We start from the raw sequence: 22103 nt of genomic DNA, 5'->3' as shown, positions 1-22103 counted from the left end.
TGAGCAGCTGGTCTGGATGAATCCTGCTCCTCTTTGTTGTGGTCTGGTTGCTGTCTTTGAATCGTATGTCACCTACATTATGCAAGAGTTTGCGTCACTGGTGAATTGAAGGAATCTGATTGATGAATATCCTCAACGTGTTGGTGTATCAGAATGCCTGCTGAATTTTTTTTCTCCATCCTCCCCTCTTATTACAAATGAGTATCCAACAGTTGTGCTCCCGTTATAAGTGAAATAGTTCAATGTGAAGGGCATTATGAAGCATGATCCTTTCTCAGACCTCCCTGGGATATCTGCATTGCCTTGGCTGGTTGTTTATAGCAAGTTGTCACCTTTTGCAACATTATGAACGTTGTAACACAGGGTGGCATGTTCCTGAGGCTTTTGGCCTTGGCCAATCAATGTTGACTTGTCAACCCAACAGCATCCTTTCTTCTGCTGTAATGGATTTAAATTTGATATTCTTGCATTTGTCCTGAGGGATACGGCTGAGAAACTTTAACAATTGGTCTCTCTGTTCGGCAATATTCAAGCTCTTGACTAATGAACAATGCTATTAATTGTTGTGTTTCTGGTTAGGAAGAGTCACTGCATGTTGCAAAGGGGAGAAGGGCTTTGATAATGAAAGGGATTTAGGATTGTTCATGTTTGGAAATAGGTGCAGGCAGTAATTTTACGGGCAGCTGTATCATTAAAAAAAAACCCTAATCTTATTCTAATGAAGTCCTGGTTCAGTTGGGGCTATTCTCCTTGGAGAGAAAAGGAGAACTTATTAAGGTTTTCAAAATCATGAGCAACGTGGCTAAAGTAGATCGGCAGAATCGGTTCCTGCTTGTAAAAAGGTCAAGAGCTCGAGGACACTGATAGAAAACAATTTGCAACATGTGAGGTGAGGGGGAGGGCGAAAACCCTTTGCACTCTGAGTTAGGTACGCACTGTCTGAAAGTGTGTTGGAGGTAGGTTCAGTTGAGACATACTTTGTTGCTATCCAAATAATCCAATTGTTCCAAAAATGTGCAAGGGTATGGGGGAGAGAGTGAGAGGTTTTCTCCTGGTAAAGCTCATCTGAAGAGCTGGAGGAGCCCTGATAGGCTGAATGGTCTACTGCACCACAACAATTCTGCGAATTAAACAGTGGCGTGCACAAATGAACAAGCTTATTCCAAACTTTGTTCCCTCTCCAATTTAAATCACCAATACCACACTCAGCATCTAGCTAGTTTTGGTCAGACAGGTTAGAAAAGCAACGGCCTTGAGTCATTGGATTTTGTTTTGTGTGGGGGGAGGGGACATGTACCTGTACAGATTCTCCCCCCCAACCCAACCCTCTCGCCTTTTTACTTGCAGTTCCAGGTTCAGACCATTAACAGAGGTGGGGAGTAGAGCTGACTATAGTGGCTGAGGATTGCACATACCCCCTTCCTCCAAACTACCAAAAACCTGCGATAGAACCGGCAACATCCCTGGGAAGATGTGAGTGGGCGGTGGGGGTTGGTGTATGCTGAGCACTGCAGCTCTGCAAGATGCCAATTCCACGTCCACAGCAGCTCCAGCCTCTCCTGGTTTAGTCTGACTCTGTGACTGACCAAGGGCAGCTTTTGGCAACTGGTCCTGTGACAAGTCAATGAACACCTGATGCATTCTGGTCCCTCAAGTGAGCAGTGAACATGAGAAGACAAGGCGTCCAGGGAAGTGGGGTGGGTGGGAGGTGGGAAGAGAAGGTGTTGGTAAAAGAAAATTACTTCCTGAAAATATGAAAGAATAACATGAGGAAATGTTTCTTGTTTGATTCTGTTTATGGGAGGGCAGATAAAGCAATGAGTAACTGTCCCAAGTAATAAGGGTATCTGTCAATCACTTCAATTTGATTGAAAGGGAACTGGAATATGTGTTTGGAAAGTACTGTTTCGGACACCACAAGTACCACAGACCCGACAACAGCAGCCAAGCAGTTGTATTTCCGGGTCTTTCTATACCAAGCCATTGCCCTCCAAGTCATGAGGAGTGCTGTGGTGATGTAGATAATCGCGGCAGGACCCCGTAGCCCACGCAGTTTGGGAGTCATGAAATGATAAATCACAATCACTATGAAGCAAGCCAAACACGCCAGCAGGAAATTGTCATTCTTGAGTTTGAAGGCCAAAGCGTAAAAGCAGTAGGCGATGCTGAAACAGATGATCCCAATTATGACATATTGATGTTTGAAAAGAAGGCACAGGTCACCTGCAAGGTTAAAAAAAAAACAAGGATTTGCAACTACATTCTGTTATTTTCAGGGACTCTGAAATATCTCAGAAGTCCTTCACACCCACCAGGAAATTTCCACACTGCAAGCTCCCACAAACACCAATGTGATAACATTTCATCATCATTTGGGCAACTGATTGAGGGATGTCTGCTGAGCTGGGCATTGGGGAATAGCTCCTTTGTGGAAACTTTCACATCCATCTGAACAGAGTCATAGAGATGTACAGCATGGAAACAGACCCTTCGGTCTAACTGGTCCATGCCGACCAGATATCCCAACCCAATCTAGTCCCACTGGTCTGCTAAACGCTTCCTATTCATAAACATCTAGATGCATTTTAAATACTGCAATTGTACCAGCTTCCATCACTTCCTCTGGCAGCTCATTCCATTCACTCATCGCTCGCTGCCTGAATAAGTTGTCCCTTAGGTCCCTTTTAAATCTTTCCCCTCCTACCTTAAACTTATGCCCTTTAGTTCTGAACTCCCCCACCCAGGGAAAAGACCTTGTCTATTTACCCTATCTATGCCCCTCATGATTTTTATAAACCTCAATAAGGTCACCCCTCAGCCTCCGACGTTCCAAGGAAAACAGCCCCAGCCTGTTCAGCCTCTCCCTGTAGCTCAAATCCTCCAATCCTGGTAACGTCCTTGTAAATCATTTCTGAACCCTTTCAAGTTTCACAACATCTTTCCGAAAGGATGGAGACCAGAATTGCATGAATACAGGGGAACCTCAATTATCTGAATGTAAAGGGCAGGCACTATTTTATTTGGATAATCGATTATTCGGAAAATCGATTAATGCCTTTCCTCTGGGGCTTGGGGTTTTTTAAAGTCTGCTCCTTGTTCAAGATACTGCAGCGGGACACAGCACGTGAGGCTACACCACCCACTGCCCCCAACCCCATACAACACAACCCCCACCCCCAACACCCCCCACCTACAACACCGCACCCCCGCCCCCAACACTCTCCCACCCCCAACAACCCCCACCCCCAACACTGCACCCCCGCCCCCAACCCCATCCAATACCGCCCCAACACTCCCCCACCCCAACCCCATCCAACACTACCACCAACACCACCCCCCAACTCCATACAACACCACCCCCAACACCGCTCCCAACCCCATACAACATCACCCCCACCCCCAACACCCCCCACCTCCAACACCGCACCCCCGCCCCCAACCCCATCCAACACCGCCCCCAACACTCCCCCACCCCCAACAACCCCCACCTCCAACACTGCACCCCCGCCCCCAACCCCATCCAATACTGCCCCAACACTCCCCCACCCCAACCTCATCCAACACTACCACCAACACCAACCCCCCAACTCCATACAACATCACCCCCAACACTGCAACCCCACCCCCAACCCCATCCAACACCGCTCCCAACACCCCCCCCTGTTCCCAACCCCATGCAACACCACCTCCCACCCCAAACCCTGTCCAATACCACCCCCTCTCTGGGGCAGCTGGACTGGACACCAACAACAAGACTGCTGCTGCAGCTGCCTTCATAGCGTACGACACACACAGACACACACACAGCCATATACACACAGACACACACACAGCCACACACACACAGTCACACACACGCACAGCCACACACACACAGACACACACACACAGCCACACACAGACACATACACACAGACACACACACACAAACACACACAGCCACACACACACAGATAGACACACACACAGCTACACACACAGACACACACACACACAGCCACACACAGACACACATACAGTCACACACACACAGCTACACACACACAGCCACACACACACAGATAGACACACACACAGCTACACACACAGACACACACACACACAGCCACACACAGACACACACACAGCTACACACACACACAGCTACACACACACAGCCACACACACACAGCTACACACACACACACACACACAGACAGACACACACACACACAGCTACACACACACACACACACGCAGCCACACACACAACTTTTTACTGCAACTTTTTGCCAGGTTCTACCTTTGCCCTGTGCGCGACAATGTTGGAGAGATTATCTGGGGAACTCCAGGGAAAGTGTGGGGACAGAGAGAGGGCGGGCAGTCAGTCATTTGGAGACGGTGCCTGTTTAATCACTATAAACAAAAGACGCGATCACTGTTGGAAACCCGTTTTTGATGTAATGTTTCCATCAGAACCTCGAGATCTCCTTCAGATAATCCGATTTTCGGATAATTGGTATGCGGATAATCAAGATTCCTCTGTACTCCAAAGTGGCCTAACATGACCTCCCAAATCCTACACTCAATACACTGACCAATAAAGGAAAGCATACCAAACACCGCCTTCACTATCCTATCTACCTGCAATTCTACTTTCAAGGAACAATGAACCTGCACTCCAAGGTCTCTGTTCACCAACACTCCCCAGGACCTTACCATCAAGTGTATAAGTCCTGCTCTGATTTGCTTTTCCAAAATGCAGCACCTCACATTTATCTAAATGCATGGGCAGGATCTCCATTTATTATCTCATTAGAAAAGGATTCCACAAACAGTGCAGCATTCCTTCAGCACAGCGTGAGGTTTGTGCTGCTAGCTCTGGAGTGGGACTTAAGGTCCTATGTTTGTGAGTCAAGGATAACACTGTGACCAGCTGAGCCACAACAGAATTACCATCAAGCATTGCAACACCATTCAGTCACTCAAAATGGCTCATTTGATTTGACCCTGTTATAGAAAGACTTGCAATTATGTAGCCCCTGTCACCAAGACATTCCAAAGTGCTTTACAATCAAGGAAGGCCGTTGCTGTGGAGTCACTGTTGTGAATGTGGAAGGAGCATCGGTGAGTTTGTGTGCAGCAAGCTCCCAGAGTTGGGTACCTTGGACTATGATTACAATATGCAACCAGTCACCCAGAAGCTTATAGTATAGGTCCAGAAATCAGAGTTTGAAGTCTCAACACCAGCTAGGGAGCTAGTAATGAATTAAATACATCTGGAGCAATAAACTAATGGTAAGTGTAGAACTCATCTTCACCCTTTAGGGAGAGAAATCTGTCATTCTTTCTTAAGGTGACACCAGACCCATAGCAATGTAATTGACTTTTAATCACCAGCCCAGCCAAGATGCTCAGTTGCGTGGGGATAGATATTAAATGTTGATTGTATCCCTCTGAGATTGTAATGGTCTCTCAGTCCTCTTAGATTAGATTACTTGCAGTGTGGAAACAGGCCCTTCGGCCCAACAAGTCCACACTGACCCGCCGAAGCGTAACCCACCCATTCTCCCACATTTATCCCTTCACCTAACACTACGGGCAATTTAGCGTGGCCAATTCACCTAATCTGCACATTTTTTTTTGGATGGTGGGAGGAAACCAGAGCACCCGGAGGGTGCCCACGCAGACACGGGGAGAACGTGCAAACTCCACACAGAGAGTCGCCTGAGGCTGGAATTGAACCCAGGTCTCTAGCGCTGCGAGGCAGCAGTGCTAACCACTGTGCCACTGTGCCGCACTTTATTCTTTGTTATTAATTCACAGATGTGGGCATTACTGGCTAGGCCAGCATTTGTTCATCCTTTAGTACTTCCCCACTGAGAGTATAGTGCTTTCTCAGTATCTAACTTCAAATTGTTTAGCACTGTTCATTCCTCACTCTCTGACAATAAAGGGTTTCCTCAGTTGTGATACTCCAACGATTTGCAGATTCCTCAGTACTGACCCTTCAACACTGCAGCATTCCCCCGTCCTAGCTTCTGACTGTCTGATGCTCCCTCAGCACTGACCCTCTATCAATTCAGCACTCCCTCAGTACTGACTCTCTATCAGTGCAGCATTCCCTCAGTACTGACCCTCCAACAGTGCAGCACTCCCTCAGTACTGATTCTCTATCAGTGCGGTGCTCCCTCAGCACTGACCCTCCAACAGTGCAGCATTCCCTCAGTACTGACCCTCCAACAGTGCAGCACTCCCTCAGTTCTGACTCTCTATCAGTGCGGTGCTCCCTCAGCACTGACCCTCCAACAGTGCAGCATTCCCTCAGTACTGACCCTCCAACAGTGCAGCACTCCCTCAGTTCTGACTCTCTATCAGTGCGGTGCTCCCTCAGTACTGATCCTCCAACAGTGTGGCACTTCCTCAGTACTGATCCTCCAACAGAGCGGAACTCCCTCAGTACTGACCCTCCAACAGTGTGGCAGTCCCTCAGTACTGACCCTCCAACAGTGCGGCACTCCCTCAGCACTGACCCTCCAACAGTGTGGCACTCCCTCAGTACTGACCCTCCAACAGTGCGGCACTCCCTCAGTACTGACCCTCCAACAGTGCGGCACTCCCTCAGTACTGACCCTCCAACAGTGTGGCACTCCCTCAGTACTGACCCTCCAACAGTGTGGCACTCCCTCAGTACTGATCCTCCAACAGTGTGGCACTCCCTCAGTACTGACCCTCCAACAGTGTGGCACTCCCTCAGTACTGACCCTCCAACAGTGCGGCACTCCCTCAGTACTGACCCTCCAACAGTGCGGCAGTCCCTCAGTACTGACCCTCCAACAGTATGGCACTCCCTCAGTACTGACCCTCCGACAATGCAGCACTTCCTCAGTACTGACCTTCCAACAGTGCGCACTCCCTCAGTACTGACCCTCCAACAGTGTGGCACTCCCTCAGTACTGACCCTCCAACAGTTCGGCACTCCCTCAGTACTGACCCTCCAACAGTGCGGCACTCCCACAGTACTGACCCTCCAACAGTGCGGCACTCCCTCAGTACTGACCCTCCAACAGTGTGGCACTCCCTCAGTACTGACCCTCCAACAGTGCGGCACTCCCTCAGTACTGACCCTCCAACAGTATGGCACTCCCTCAGTACTGACCCTCCAACAGTGCGGCACTCCCTCAGTACTGACCCTCCAAAAGTATGGCACTCCCTCAGTACTGACCCTCCGACAGTGTGGCACTCCCTCAGTACTGACCCTCCGACAATGCAGCACTTCCTCAGTACTGACCCTCCGACAGTATGGCACTCCCTCAGTACTGACCCTCCAACGGTGCGGCACTCCCTCAGTACTGACCCTCCAAAAGTATGGCACTCCCTCAGTACTGACCCTCCGACAGTGTGGCACTCCCTCAGTACTGACCCTCCGACAATGCAGCACTTCCTCAGTACTGACCCTCCGACAGTATGGCACTCCCTCAGTACTGACCCTCCGACAGTGTGGCACTCCCTCAGTACTGACCCTCCGACAATGCAGCACTCCCTCAGTACTGACCCTCCGACAGTGCGGCACTCCCTCAGTACTGACCCTCCGACAATGCAGCACTCCCTCAGTACTGACCCTCCGACAATGCTCAGTACTGACCCTCCAACAGTGCGGCACTCCCTCAGTACTGACCCTCAAACAGTGTGGCACTCCCTCAGTACTGACCCTCCAACAGTGCAGCACTCCCTCAGTACTGACCCTCCAACAGTGCGGCACTCCCTCAGTACTGACCCTCCAACAGTGCGGTACTCCCACAGTACTGACCCTCCAACAGTGTGGCACTCCCTCAGTACTGACCCTCCAACAGCGCGGCACTCCCTCAGTACTGACCCTCCAAAAGTATGGCACTCCCTCAGTACTGACCCTCCGACAGTGTGGCACTCCCTCAGTACTGACCCTCCAACAGTGCGGCACTCCCTCAGTACTGACCCTCCAAAAGTATGGCACTCCCTCAGAACTGACCCTCCGACAGTGTGGCACTCCCTCAGTACTGACCCTCCGACAATGCAGCACTTCCTCAGTACTGACCCTCCAACAGTGCGGCACTCCCTCAGTACTGACCCTCCAACAGTGCGGCACTCCCTCAGTACTGACCCTCCAACAGTATGGCACTCCCTCAGTACTGACCCTCCGACAGTGCGGCACTCCCTCAGTACTGACCCTCCGACAATGCAGCACTCCCTCAGTACTGACCCTCCGACAGTGCGGCACTCCCTCAGTACTGACCCTCCAACAGTGTGGCACTCCCTCAGTACTGACCCTCCAACAGTGCGGCACTCCCTCAGTACTGACCCTCCAACAGTGCGGCACTCCCTCAGTACTGACCCTCCGACAGTGCGGCACTCCCTCAGTACTGACCCTCCGACAATGCAGCACTCCCTCAGTACTGACCCTCCGACAATGCTCAGTACTGACCCTCCAACAGTGCGGCACTCCCTCAGTACTGACCCTCAAACAGTGTGGCACTCCCTCAGTACTGACCCTCCAACAGTGCAGCACTCCCTCAGTACTGACCCTCCAACAGTGCGGCACTCCCTCAGTACTGACCCTCCAACAGTGCGGTACTCCCACAGTACTGACCCTCCAACAGTGTGGCACTCCCTCAGTACTGACCCTCCAACAGTGCGGCACTCCCTCAGTACTGACCCTCCAACAGTGCGGCACTCCCTCAGTACTGACCCTCCAACAGTGTGGCACTCCCTCAGTACTGACCCTCCAAAAGTGCGGCACTCCCGCAGTACTGACCCTCCAACAGTGCGGCACTCCCTCAGTACTGACCCTCCAACAGTGCGGCACTCCTTCAGTACTGACCCTCCAACAGTGTGGCACTCCCTCAGTACTGACCCTCCAACAGTATGGCACTCCCTCAGTACTGACCCTCCGACAGTGTGGCACTCCCTCAGTACTGACCCTCCGACAATGCAGCACTTCCTCAGTACTGACCCTCCAACAGTGCGGCACTCCCTCAGTACTGACCCTTCAACAGTGCGGCACTCCCTCATTACTGACCCTCCAACAGTATGGCACTCCCTCAGTACTGACCCTCCGACAATGCAGCACTTCCTCAGTACTGACACTCCAACAGTGCGGCACTCCCTCAGTACTGACCCTCCAACAATGCGGCACTCCCTCAGTACTGACCCTCCAACAGTATGGCACTCCCTCAGTACAGACCCTCCGACAGTGTGGCACTCCCTCAGTACTGACCCTCCGACAATGTAGCACTACCTCAGTACTGACCCTCCAACAGTGCGGCACTCCCTCAGTACTGACCCTCCAACAGTGCGGCACTCCCTCAGTACTGACCCTCCAACAGTGTGGCACTCCCTCAGTACTGACCCTCCAACTGTGGGGCACTCCCTCAGTACTGACCCTCCAACAGTGCGGCACTCCCTCAGTACTGACCCTCCAACAGTGCGGCACTCCCTCAGTACTGACCCTCCAACAGTGCGGCACTTCCTCAGTACTGACCCTCCGACAATGCGGCACTCCCTCAGTACTGACCCTCCAACAGTGTGGCACTCCCTCAGTACTGACCCTCCAACAGTGAGGCACTCCCTCAGTACTGACCCTCCAACAGTGCGGCACTCCCTCAGTACTGACCCTCCAACAGTGCGGCACTCCCTCCGTACTGACCCTCCAACAGTATGGCACTCCTTCAGTACTGACCCTCCAACAGTGAGGCACTCCCTCCGTACTGACCCTCCAACAGTGCGGCACTCCCTCAGTACTGACCCCCCAACAGTGCGGCACTCCCTCAGTACTGACCCTCCAACAGTGTGGCACTCCCTCAGTACTGACCCTCCAACAGTGCGGCACTCCCTCAGTACTGACCCTCCAACAGTGCAGCACTTCCTCAGTACTGACCCTCTGACAGTTCAGCGCTTTTTCAGTACTGACCCTCCGACAATGCAGCACTTGCTCAGCACTGACCCTTCAGCAGCACAACATTAGAAATATCAGCCTGGATTCTGTGCACAATTTCTGTGCACCACCCCACTGGAGGTTGAATCCTCTGATCTGAGCTCTAATTATTTTGGCAAATCAAAAAATGATAGGTTCATGTTTGAGTCATTACTCAAAGTCTTTTCAGTTAAAATTGGAACAATAATGGGATTTGTTCCTATTACAGGCAAACCAGATAACAAAACCTTTGGGTAATTGAGTGGGCTTGATGGAATCTCATGATACAGCGGAATGAACAGTGAAAATGTATTGGGCATTAAATTTCCTAAGATCTGCGACTTTGACGGAAGATTTAAATCTTGGAAACACAGACACTATCAATGACACTTTTAAATACAAAGATACTGCAATCAAATCAGATCAGCTCCCTTCTGCCAAAATGCTGTCATAGGTACAATAGGCAAAATGGCCTTCTTTGTAGCTACCTTGCTCCCCTTGTGAAAATATTGGTGAGTCTCTAAAGCCAAACCTTCAGCGTATGGTTCAGTGAGGGAAACACATGAGATTTTGGGATGTAGGACGGGAGAGATGGAGGCTTGTTCGTAGGAGAGGGTAATGAACCTGTAGACGGGTAATGTCTCCAGGGTCTTGCCAGATCACAGGGCTGCTCACTTATAAGAGAGAGAAAACTAGTGATGGTTTAAGGTGAGGGTCAGCATGCCTCAGGATAGAGGGTAAGGAGAATCCTGCAGGAATCGAACTCACGTTGTTCATGTGCATTACAAGCCAGGTGTCCAGCCCAAACCAACCCCCAATTAACCTGTACTCTCACACCTTGAGACTTGGTAATAGAGTCTCCAGGCCCGTGATCTGTGTTTGCCTCTTGAGCTGTAACTAGAGCGTTCATTACCAGCTGCCACCATGTGGCGTGTCTCACCTGCAGCCGAGAAGCTGAGCCCTGCAGACAGGAGGAGGGAGAATTCGTTTCCACGGTGTCTCTCCTGCACTGCAGCTATGAGAACGATAATCGGCAAAACTCGGAGCAATGCCCTCGTTGGATTCGGACGTGTTTCTGGTAACCCAAACTCGAACCGCAGCAGCAGAGCCAGAGCAAAGGGAATCACAAACTGAAGTCAAAGAGGAGACCATTCAGTCCACAACTCAACATATCGAACACCACCGGCTCATATCAGCATTTGACTTGGTGCTTTGGGTGTATGTATCTAGAGTTTGCATTCAAGATTTGAACAGAGACAGACTTTAACCTCACACCTTTAATGCATTGCCTGAGCTGAGATAGCATCTTTTGATGGAAAACCTGAAGTTATCTTGAGAATGTCACTGAAAAGAAGTTCTGGGGTTTGAAATGAGCAAACCCATTCTAAAAGATGACTTAATCTCGGTTTATCATTTCAGTTGCATGACATTATAGTCTTTTGCTATAAATTCTGTCTCTTATGGTCCTGCTTCACAAACACCTGAAGTAGCAGTCCTCCGAAAGCTAGTGCTTCCAAATAAGCCTGTTGGACTATAACCTGGGGTTGTGTGATTTTTAACTTTGTCCACCCCAGTCCAACACTGGTTTCTTCAAATCATGACTCTGCACACAAGTTCAGTTCCCAGTGCCAACTACTCAGACGTTTCCAGGAAACGGGTGAATGAAAGTCATTAGGACAGCCTGACAAAAAAAAACAGGGACTGCTTGTACCAGCCTGAGGGGAGGTTCAATAAGGGTTTCTATATTAACTATATTATGCTGACTGGCATAACATACAGAGTGGGGATAAAAGCATCTTTTCAGAATGGCAGTGGATGTCCACAACTACTCACATTATACATTAAAAATCTGGACAAAGGAACATTGTTCATAAGCTTGCAGGTGACACAAAGATAGGTGGAGGGACAAGTAGTGCTGAGGAAGTGGGGAAGCTGCAGAAGGATTTGGGCAAGGTAGGTGAGTAGGCAAAGAAATGGGAGATGGAATACAATGGAGGGGTCTTGTGCGGTTATGCACTTTATTAGGGAGAATAGAGGCATAGAATATTTTCTTCAGAGAAAAGGCTTTGGAAATGTGAAGTGCAAAGGCACTTAGGAGTCCTAGTTCAGGATTCTCTTAAGGTTAACATGCAGTGTTAGCATTCATTTCAAAGGGGCTAGAATGTAAGAGTGGAGATATACTGCTGAGGCTCTATAAGTCTCTGGTCAGACTGTATTTGGAATATTGTGAGCAGTTTTGGGCCCTGTATCTAAGGAAGGATGTGCTGCCAATGGAGGAGTTCCAAAGGAGGTTTACAGGGGTGATTCCAAGGATGAAGGGTTTGTCAGATGGGGAGCAGTTGAGGACTTTGGTTCTGTACTCACTAGAGTGTAGAAGGATGAGGGGAGATCTGACTGCAGCATACAAAGAGCATTGGACATACAGGAGATGTTTCCATTAGTAGGAGAGACTAGGATCCATGGGTACAGCCTCAGGTTGAAGGGACAACCCTTTAAAACTGAGATGAAGAGGAATGTCTTCAGCAGATGGTGGTTAGTCTATGGAACTTATTGCTGCAGAGGACTGTCGTGGCTAAGTTATTGAGTGTATTTAAGAGGCTGTTGATTGGTAAGGGGATCAAGGGTTTGGATTAGATTTCCTACACTGTGGAAAAAGGCCCTTCAGCCCAACAAGTCCACACCGATCCTCCGAAAAGCAACCCACCCAGACCCATTCCCCTACATTTACCCCTGACTAATGCACCTAACATTATGGGCAATTTAGCATGGGCAATTTACCTGACCTGCACATCTTTGAAGTGTGGGAGGAAACCCACGCAGACACGGGGAGAATGTGCAAACTCCACACAGACAGTCACCCAAGGCTGGAATTGAACCTGGGACCCTGCTCCTGTGAGGCAGCAGTGCTAACCACTGAGCCACCGTGGATTATTGGGAGAAGGCGGGAGAATGGAGTTGAGAAACATATCAGTCATGATCAAATGGCAGAGCAGACTTGATGGGCTAATTCTGCTTCCATGTCTTATGGCATTATGATTATCTATACGTTAGCCTATGCAACCAACACCACAATTTGGGTTCATGTTGAGTAGGGTAGAAGTTTATTAACAACTGACTTTGGATGCTAATATCACACTCACATATACAGCCTAGCTTATAGGCATTTTTAATCAATATGTTCAGAGATGTTATGGTGCACTGCTAGAATCAGTAGGACTTGATCCCATTTCAAAGGTCACACTACCACTGCATCACAAGAGCCTCTTTAATCTGCTATATGGACTTGGATTATTATGTCACCTGAATGACTGAAAGTAAGATAGAGTCTCCATAGTAGAGTGTCACATGTAATGATGCTGGATCAGTGGTGCTGGAAGAGCACAGCAATTCAGGCAGCATCCGACGAGCACCAAATGGACGTTTCGGGCAAAAGCCCTTTATCAGGAATAAAGGCAGAGAGCCTGAAGCGTGGAGAGATAAGCTAGAGGAGGGTGGGGAGTTGCAGTGGGAGAGGGACTCCCTGAGATTCTTGTAGAGAGAGGAGGAAAACTTCTTCAAGGCAGGCATCCTTGTAATGATGCCACCTAGCTGACTGTAAAGTGTTTTATTGACATCTGTGCAATTACGCAACAAAAAGACGTGGCTGAGGAATTGATTTTGAGTTATTCTCCCAATAATCCACGGTGGCTCAGTGGTTAGCACTGCTGCCTCACAGGAGCAGGGTCCCAGGTTCAATTCCAGCCTCAGGCGACTGTCTGTGTGGAATTTGCACATTCTCCCCGTGTCTGCATGGGGTTCCTCCAGGTGCTCCGGTTTCTTCCCGCACTTCAAAGATGTGCAGGTCAGGTAAATTGGCCATGCTAAATTGCCCATAATGTTAGGTGCATTAGTTACATTACTTACAGTGTGGAAATAGGTCCAACAAGTCCACACCAACCCTCCGAAGCGCAACCCACCTAGTCCCATTCCCCTACATTTACCCCTTGACCTAACACTACAGACAATTTAGCATGGCCAATTCACCTAACATGTAAATTTGTTTTGGATTGTGGGAGGAAACTGGAGCACCCGGAGGAAATCCACGCAGACACAGGGAGAATGTGCAAACTCCACACAGGCTGGAATTGAACTCAGGTCTCAGGCGCTGTGAGGTGGCAGGGCTAACCACTGTGCCACCGTGCTGCCCTTTGTGCTACATGGGCTGATTGTATTTCTACAAATTGTAAAACAACTTTATAGCCTTTAGTGAAACCCCTATGACTTGCTTCATGTGAGTTATCCAGTTCTGATGCCAAGTCACAGAAGGAGATATTAGTATTGGTGAACAGTGAGCAAAGAGGTGGAATTAAGGACTATTTTAAAGGAGGAGAGTAAGGCATTGGGAATTTGGAAGAGCTTAGGACACAAACAACTGAAGGCGGGGGCTGCCAAAGGTGAAAGGTTGAAAATCAGGGATGCTTATAAGCATGGAGTTGGGAGGAGGTATGAATGTGACAGTATGTGTTGAGAGGCTATCAGTAATTTAAGTAGATGGTCTTCTCTGGCTGTGATGCAGGAAATGTGACTGGTCCCTGGGAGCATCCTTGCCAACATCATAGCTCCCAGTTCTACTGCTGGGCCTGAACTGCCAGTTCACCATCTTCTCGGGTGAGTGTGGAAGCTCCAATGTTTTCCAGGTCACTACTCCTCCTTGATGGAGCTACTGAAGAGGCCTAATTGAGGTGGCCAAGACAGCAAAAGGTTTGGCAAAGGTAGACAAGGAAAAAGGGGGTGGGTGTTGATTGTGGGGTGGGAGTCAGCTGTGAGAAAGAATTTCCTTGTGCAGTCACTGCTTAATGGAACTCCCTGCTGATGAGTGTGAATGGTTTCAAAAGGAGCTGAGAGTGACACTGGTGGGCTTTCTCTGCCCCCAGCTGTCACAGACTCCATGTGACAAAACGACCACCTCTGTGGTTGCTATAAACATACAAAGTTATGAATTAAGGGCACGGAATAGGCCACTCGGTCCACTGTTCAATCTCATTTGGCTGCACCTCCCGGATCATCTTTCATTCAAGCACGACAGTATCTCCCTCTGATTCAGATCATTTATCACCGTTGGTTATGGGATCTCCTTGTACCCAAGTGATAATTCCTCAAACACGAATGACGGCCTGAAATCCACTGTGATGCCATTCTTACACACCCCGGTTTATGTTTAAGAGCTAACTGAGATCAAGCAATGCAGAAATTTTAAAAACTGTTTTATCCCCATTTTTTAAGCAACACCTCGCACTCCCCAGTACCCAAGTCTGTCACCCAACGGGAATATAATTACCCATTTACATTTCAGTGTTAAATGATCAGAAAAAAAAACACTGCTGCTGCTGCGATTGTATCTTGCATCCTGGCTGGGAATGAACCCTTATTGTGGCAGGGAATGTTTCACATTCTTGTTGAATACAGGGTAATACCAGCAGGCAAGTCGCGACAATGTTTCCGGGTGTAACTGGAAGTCAGTGATTGAACAAGCGCCCAACGCCCGGAGTTCACAGTTACCTTGAAAATTTCCATGAGATTTCAGGTTCCAACTCTCACCTCGAACTGCAGACTTATCCGAGTTCATTGCTCGAAAATACTTGCCATAGTAACCGTAGCAAATGGGAAGTGTTGGTCAACCATTGCTTGTTTATGACCTTTGATGTTAGATTTTGAATGAATTAAAACGTAACCCGCTCATTATTTTATCAACAATGTGCGTATTTATCTCATCGTTGCGTCAGTGGATGGACTCACACTTGTTAGAAGGAGGTCCAGCATGACGAGGAAGGACCAAAGCAGCATTCTGCAGAAGGGATTAACTCAATTGGTTTAGGAAACATGCAGCTGCTGTAAGCACACCAGTGCAGCAGAGGACCAATGTAGTTATAGAAAGGAGCACAGCTGTTGTTACAGGAACGAGCAGTGCAGTTTATTATGGGCAGGACTAGTGCAGCATGTTCTCGGAAGGATCAATGCAGTTGTCAAGGGAAGGTCCAATGTAATTATTACGATAAAAGCCAATGCAGTTGCTGCAAACAAGATCAGTGCAGCTGATGGCAGGAAAGATCAATGCTGTTATTACTAGAAGAACCAACGCAGCTTGTTATTTAAAAACCCGGGAAAAAAACCTGCAGGTGCTGTAAATCAGAAACAGAAATTGCTGATACTGCCAGACCTGCTGAGCTTTATCTTTACAGAGAAATCAGAGTTAATGTTTCTGGGAAATGTTAACACTGCTTTCTCAGTGCTTGGGAGCCTCCCGTGAAGCGCTTCTGTGATCTTTCCTCCGGCATTTGTAGTGGTTTGAATCTGCCGCCTCCGGTTGTCAGTTCCAGCTGTCCGTTGCAGTGGCCTGTATATTGGGTCCAGGTCGATGTGCTTATTGATTGAATCTGTGGATGAGTTCCATGCCTCTAGGAATTCCCTGGCTGTTCGGTTTGGCTTGTCCTATAATAGTAGTGTTGTCCCAGTCGAATTCATGTTGCTTGTCATCTGCGTGTGTGGCTACTAAGGATACCTGGTCGTGTCGTTTCGTGGCTAGTTGGTGTTCATGGATGCGGATCGTTAGCTGTCTTCCTGTTTGTCTTATGTAGTGTTTTGTGCAGTCCTTGCATGGGATTTTGCATACTACATTGGTTTTGCTCATGCTGAGTATTGGGTCCTTCGTTCTGGTGAGTTGTTGTCCGAGAGTGGCTGTTGGTTTGTGTGCTGTTAGGAGTCCTAGTGGTCGCAATAGTCTGGCTGTCAGTTCAGAAATGTTTTTGATGTATGGTAGTGTGGCTAGTCCTTTGGGTTGCAGCATGTCCTCGTTCCATTGTCTTTCCCTTAGGCATCTGTTGATGAAATTGCGCAGATATCTTTTTTTGGCGAATACATTGTATAGGTGTTCTTCTTCTTCCTCTTTTTGCAGTTCTGGTGTACTGCAGTGTGTTGTGGCCCTTTTGAATAGTGTCTTGATGCAACTTCTTTTGTGTGTGTTGGGGTGGTTGCTTTCATAGTTCAGGACTTGGTCTGTGTGTGTGGCTTTCCTGTATACCTTTGTGGTGAATTCTCCGTTCGGTGTTCTCTGTACCAACACGTCTAGGAATGGGAGTTGGTTGTCCTTTTCTTCCTCTCTAGTGAATCGGATTCCTGAGAGTGTGGCGTTGATGATCCGATGTGTGTTCCCTATTTCTGTGTTTTTAATGATTACAAAGGTGTTCATCCACATATCTGACCCAGAGTTTGGGTTGAATTTGCGGTAAGACTTTTTGTTCTAATCTTTGCATTACCACTTCTGCTATGAGTCCAGAGATGGGTGAGCCCATGGGTGTGCCGTTGATTTGTTTATATATTTGGTTGTTGAATGTGAAGTGTGTTGTGAGGCACAGGTCCAGTAGTTTGAGTATGCAGTCTTTGTAGGTTTGACAAAACCCTAGCCAGAGAAACAAAAGTCAACCTGCTGGACATACAGAACAGACAACAGGACGTTGAACCTATCAACAAAGACTGCATACTCAAACTACTGGACCTGTGCCTCACAACACACTTCCTAAACATAAAACATACTCTATGTGTACACCTGCAACCCATAGATCACTCTACAATCTAAAGACAACTGTAAGCTTATTTTCTGCAAGCCATTTCTTAAATGTTTCGACCTGGCTTATCCACTTCACCATGTACAAGGTACAAAGAACACACAGACCTCCTTATCACTGTGGATGAGACGGCTAGGATTTCATGCACCTGTTCCCATTCTCAACTCTCCAGGAATGGCCCGAGAATCATTTGTGATGCTTCACTTCCCACTCCTGCATCATTACTGAAGTGTCCACAAGGATCTATCCTTAGCTCCCTCTTATTTGTCATCTTGATGCCATTCATTTGTAAGTTGCTTTGTCAGCAACACCCCCCCACCTCAATCACCATGTCTGAAATGAATTCCAGTCAGCCATTCTGCCAAAATATCAGTTAATATGTCATTTTCAGTTTCTTAATTTGAATAGCTCAATTGCTGGGTAGACTTTCAGATGCCTGGGTCCTAAGCTCTGAAAATCTCCCCACAACCTTCCCAGTTTGTCAGCTGCACCAATTACCCCACGTCACCCCTGTCAAGTTTAGTTCTACAACATACCTGAGATTCTTTGGGAAATTTTACAATGTTAAAGCAGCTCTGTTGCCATCACACACACAGTAAACCAGGGCCTGCAATCTCCAAGAAATAGAGGTGCTCTCACTGAAACCTCCAACATACGTAAGGAGTTAGACAGCATAAAATGTTTCCTCTTGTTGGGGATTGTAGAACCAGGAGCAAGAACCAGGAGGGGGAGCCATTTGGATCTGAGATTAGCAGAATTTATTTTGTCATAGGCTTGTGAATCCTTAGAATTTCCTATCAGGGTTGTTTTTGAGAAAGTTTAAGGCAGAGATTGATAGATTTCTGATTACCAATGGTGTACAGGGTTATGGGATGGGGTGGCTAAAATGCATTGAAGAGTTTGACCAGCCATGACAGTACTGAATAGCAGGGCAGACTTGATAGGCTGAATGGCCTTTTTCTATTACTGCGGTTCAACTCTAGAGGTTCTCTAGAGTTCTCCTCCGAGGGTTTTGTTACATGCCTGAGGTATTTCTGGACGAAACAGAAACAGAATCAGGAATAGCCTTACATCCCATTGAGCTTTTTCAGACTTTCAATTAAATCGCTGTTGACCATCAATCTCAACATCGTTTTCCACACTATCTCCATAACCCTTGATGTTTTAAATATCTAGAAATCTACCCAGCTGTCTTGAACATGCTCAATGATTGAGCCTTCACAGCTCTCTCTATGGTAGATATTTCCAATCACCCCTGAGTGAAGTAATTCTTTCTTTCTTCAGTTTTAAGTAGCCTATCCCTTTTGTTCAGATTGTATACCCTGGTGTTAGACACACTGTCCAGGGCAAAACAGTTTCTCTATATTCACACTGTAAGAATTTAGTAAGTTTTAATGAGGTCTCCCTCCATTCTTAAAGCTCATGCAGACCCAGTCTCCTTAAACGACACAAATACAGGAAGCCATACAGTCCATTATGTCTGTGCTGGCTATTTGAATGAACAGTCCATTTAGTCAGGCTCCCCCCACCCCCCACCTCAGTCCAGCAAATGTCTCAACAACAAATTAGTAAAGGATTGAAAGTGACAGGAAGAATAAACTTCATGCAGCAAGTGGCGAGGATCTGGAATGCAATGCCTAAACGTGTGGAGAAGACTGGTTTAATCAAGACATCCAAAACAGAGTCATCTGGAAAGAAATAATGTATAGGATTAAACAGAGAGGCAGGACACAATGGCATTGCATACGTTGCTCATTCAATAAGCGGATACTGTAACATCAGGTGCCTTCACTTTACCAATGCCCTTCGCCTCCCTGAGCTTCTCAACTGTCCATTTTCTTTGAAACAATAATCTCCACTGTCCCTGCTGATTTTTTTCAGGAAGAAAAATGTAAAATGTGATTATAAAGGTGTGGATATGATGGTAATGTACTAACCATAACAACCCTGAATGTATTCCCTCTCAATACATCAAACTGGGAAACCAGTTTGTGTCCAAAAGAGAAAATGCTGGAAAATCTCAGCAGGTCTGGCAGCATCTGTAAGGAGAGAAAAGAGCTGACGTTTCGAGTCTAACTGACCCTTTGTTAAAGCTCTGACCAGCTTTGACAAAGGGTCAGTTAGACTCTAAACGTCAGCTCTTTTCTCTCCTTACATATGCTGCCAGACCTGCTGAGATTTTCCAGCATTTTCTCTTTTGGTTTCAGATTCCAGCATCTGCAGTAATTTGCTTTTAACCAGTTTGTGTCCACTGTCAGTGAATGGAGTTCTATTTACACTGATGGTAACTCCCCATGGATCAGGGATTCTTTACAAACCTTTGTGCAACCATCTTACAATTAGATCCAATAATGGGAAGCCACAAAAATAAACTGCACAACTAGAAGCAACATTCAATTTATTACACAAATGAGACAGGATACCTGCTCAGTAATTTTATATAATGTAATAAGATATTAAAAAGAATCAGTTGGCATCGTCTTTCCTTGAAATGATCAATGCTATTTGATCAGAGATACTGGGAGGTTGTAGGGAGCTGACTGTCTTCTTCAGCCTATGATTCCATGACACTTTCTGTCGTGCTGCTAGTCACAGAGCCAGTGACTGTTGACCTCCAGGGTGTAGCTACCTGCAATCTTTCACGAGATCCAAAGGCCGTGTTCACTAGAAGTCAACATTGTAACACAAACAAAGAAATTAGGAACTGAACGTCAGAGCATCTGTAGGTATGGGAACAAACAAACACTTTCCACAAACTTAGCAAGGCTTACAAACAAAGAAAGCAGATATGATATGGCAGCAGTGTGATAAGGTCACAAAATTCTATTCTGGAAGTTCTTCAAGGTAGCCCATGCTATAAGTAAGGGAGAGACAGTGTGTAGTGGTAATATCACTGGACTAGTAATCCAGAGCTGCAGGCTTATGATCCAGGGACAAGGATTGAAATCCCACGATGGTGGAATCTGAATTCATTACATTCTGCATGTAAAAAAGAACTTGTTCTAATTCTTTAGACTGTAAGAAAAAAATTCAACTGATACATTAATGTCCTTTAGGGAAGGAAATTTGCCATCCTTACCTGATCTAGCCTAGATGTGACTCCAGATTCTCAGCAATGTGACTGACTCTTAATTGTCCTCTAAAACAGCCTAAAGAGCCACTCAGCTCAACAAACAAAACTCTGAAGATGGGTCATATCGAACTCAAAATGTGAACTCAGTTTCTCTCCACACAGATGTTGCCAGGTCTGCTGATTCTCTCCAGAATACGCTGGTTTTAGAACCAATTGCCAGCATCCACAATATTCTGCTTTTATTGAAGTGAAGAGGAACATTCTGCCACCTGAGGGTGCCCATTCTTGAGAAGGACCAAACACAGAAGCCAGAGTGCTGCCAACTAAAGCCAAGACTAACATGAGGCTGGATAAACTATTGGATAGGATAAGATAGCCTTTGTACGAACATAAATACAACTACCTTCCAAATTACAGTGAACACATCAGCACAGCACTAGTACAGAGCATCAGCTGCTCTCTGCGTTTCAATGTTCAATGTCTAAAATCTAAAATTCTGGGGGAATCTGGAATTGTCCTTGAATAATATCCAAACTCTCACACATAGCAATCAAAATGCTCAAGTTTTCAAAGACATTACACTGTGAAGGAACTGCTTCACACACAATAGTGACAATGCAACATCCTTCCAATCACTGTCAACTGAACAAGCACTGCATTCAATATCACACAATAATTAAATGATTCAGCACAGAAGGATGTTCAGCCCATGGAGCCTGTGTCGATTATTTGGCAGCATTATCTATTTAATTCCACACCATCGCTCTTTCTTCACAGTCCTGTAACATTTCTCCACGAGTATTTATTCAATTCCTTTTTGAAAGTTACAATTCAACCGGCTTCAATGCTCTTTTCGAACACCACATTCCAGGTCACAACCGGCACCAATAAAATAGTTATTATTCAGTGCTTTTTTTGTGCCGGTTACCTTAAATCCTCTGGTTACTGACTCCTCTGCTTTATAAACTGCTTTATCGTATTTAGTACCAACACCAGTCCCAGCTGAAGGAGGTTACCTCATCTGTTACCAAAAATATCAAATAAACATCCCGAGTATACTCTATGAGACACCAACTCCTGCAAGTTCCCTCCTAAGCCCCACACGTCATCCTGACTTGGAAATATATTACTGCTCCTTCTCAGTCGTTGGGTCAAAAACATGGAACTTTTTAACAACATTGTGGGTGTCGCTATACCCCAAGGACTGCAGCAGCTCACCAAGAGCTGGTAGTGATGGGCAATAAGACCAGCAATACCCACCAAGATTTTAAAATGTTTGCTACTTCTTAATAAAATGATCTATTCAGCCAAAGTTTATGATGTAATAGATGTCCATTCAGTCTACTGTGTTTGTGCTGCCTCTCTGCTGGGACAATTGAAATGTGACCTCGCCATTCACCTACACTCATGTCTTCCCCCAGTTCAACTAATTCTACAAATTCCCCTTCAAACAAACAGCAACCTCTGCCTAAATCACTATCTGTGGTAAAAGATTCAGTGT

At 47.1% G+C, this 22103-nt stretch overlaps 2 protein-coding genes across 2 annotated transcripts in view; both read right to left on the bottom strand.

The window, feature by feature from the left end:
- Positions 1–1795: 1795 nt before the first annotated feature.
- Positions 1796–15533, bottom strand: LOC122559399 (lysoplasmalogenase TMEM86A-like). Its single transcript, XM_087997554.1, has 3 exons — positions 15357–15533; positions 10869–11058; positions 1796–2223 (listed from the first exon to the last, which is right to left on the bottom strand). Exons 1-3 carry the CDS (start codon positions 15531–15533, stop codon positions 1796–1798), a joined length of 795 nt encoding a protein of 264 aa, XP_087853680.1.
- A 4377-nt stretch (positions 15534–19910) lies between these two features.
- The window catches only part of pwp1 (PWP1 homolog, endonuclein), an 89814-nt gene continuing 87621 nt past the window's right edge, over positions 19911–22103 (bottom strand). The window contains exon 15 of the mRNA XM_043709852.2: positions 19911–20193. Within this exon, the coding sequence (XP_043565787.2) occupies positions 20084–20193 (110 nt within the window). The 3' untranslated portion in view covers positions 19911–20083. The remainder of the gene's footprint in view (positions 20194–22103) is intronic.

This window comes from Chiloscyllium plagiosum, unplaced genomic scaffold (genome assembly GCF_037043375.1).
Source record: "Chiloscyllium plagiosum isolate Xiang-an unplaced genomic scaffold, Cpla_swu_hap1 HiC_scaffold_19, whole genome shotgun sequence".
Taxonomy (NCBI): Eukaryota; Metazoa; Chordata; class Chondrichthyes; order Orectolobiformes; family Hemiscylliidae; genus Chiloscyllium; species Chiloscyllium plagiosum.
This window is presented reverse-complemented; position numbering and strand designations above follow the sequence as displayed.

Excerpts from the sequence above, each read along its gene's own strand:
- LOC122559399 (XM_087997554.1), bottom strand. The coding sequence starts at position 15,533 with ATGAACTCGGATAAGTCTGCAGTTCGAGGTGAGAGTTGGAACCTGAAA. Across the intron at positions 11,059-15,356 it reads ACCCTGTATTCAACAAGAAT|TTTGTGATTCCCTTTGCTCT; the intron begins GTGAAACATTCC and ends CTTTGACTTCAG. Across the intron at positions 2,224-10,868 it reads GCTCAGCTTCTCGGCTGCAG|GTGACCTGTGCCTTCTTTTC; the intron begins GTGAGACACGCC and ends TTAACCTTGCAG.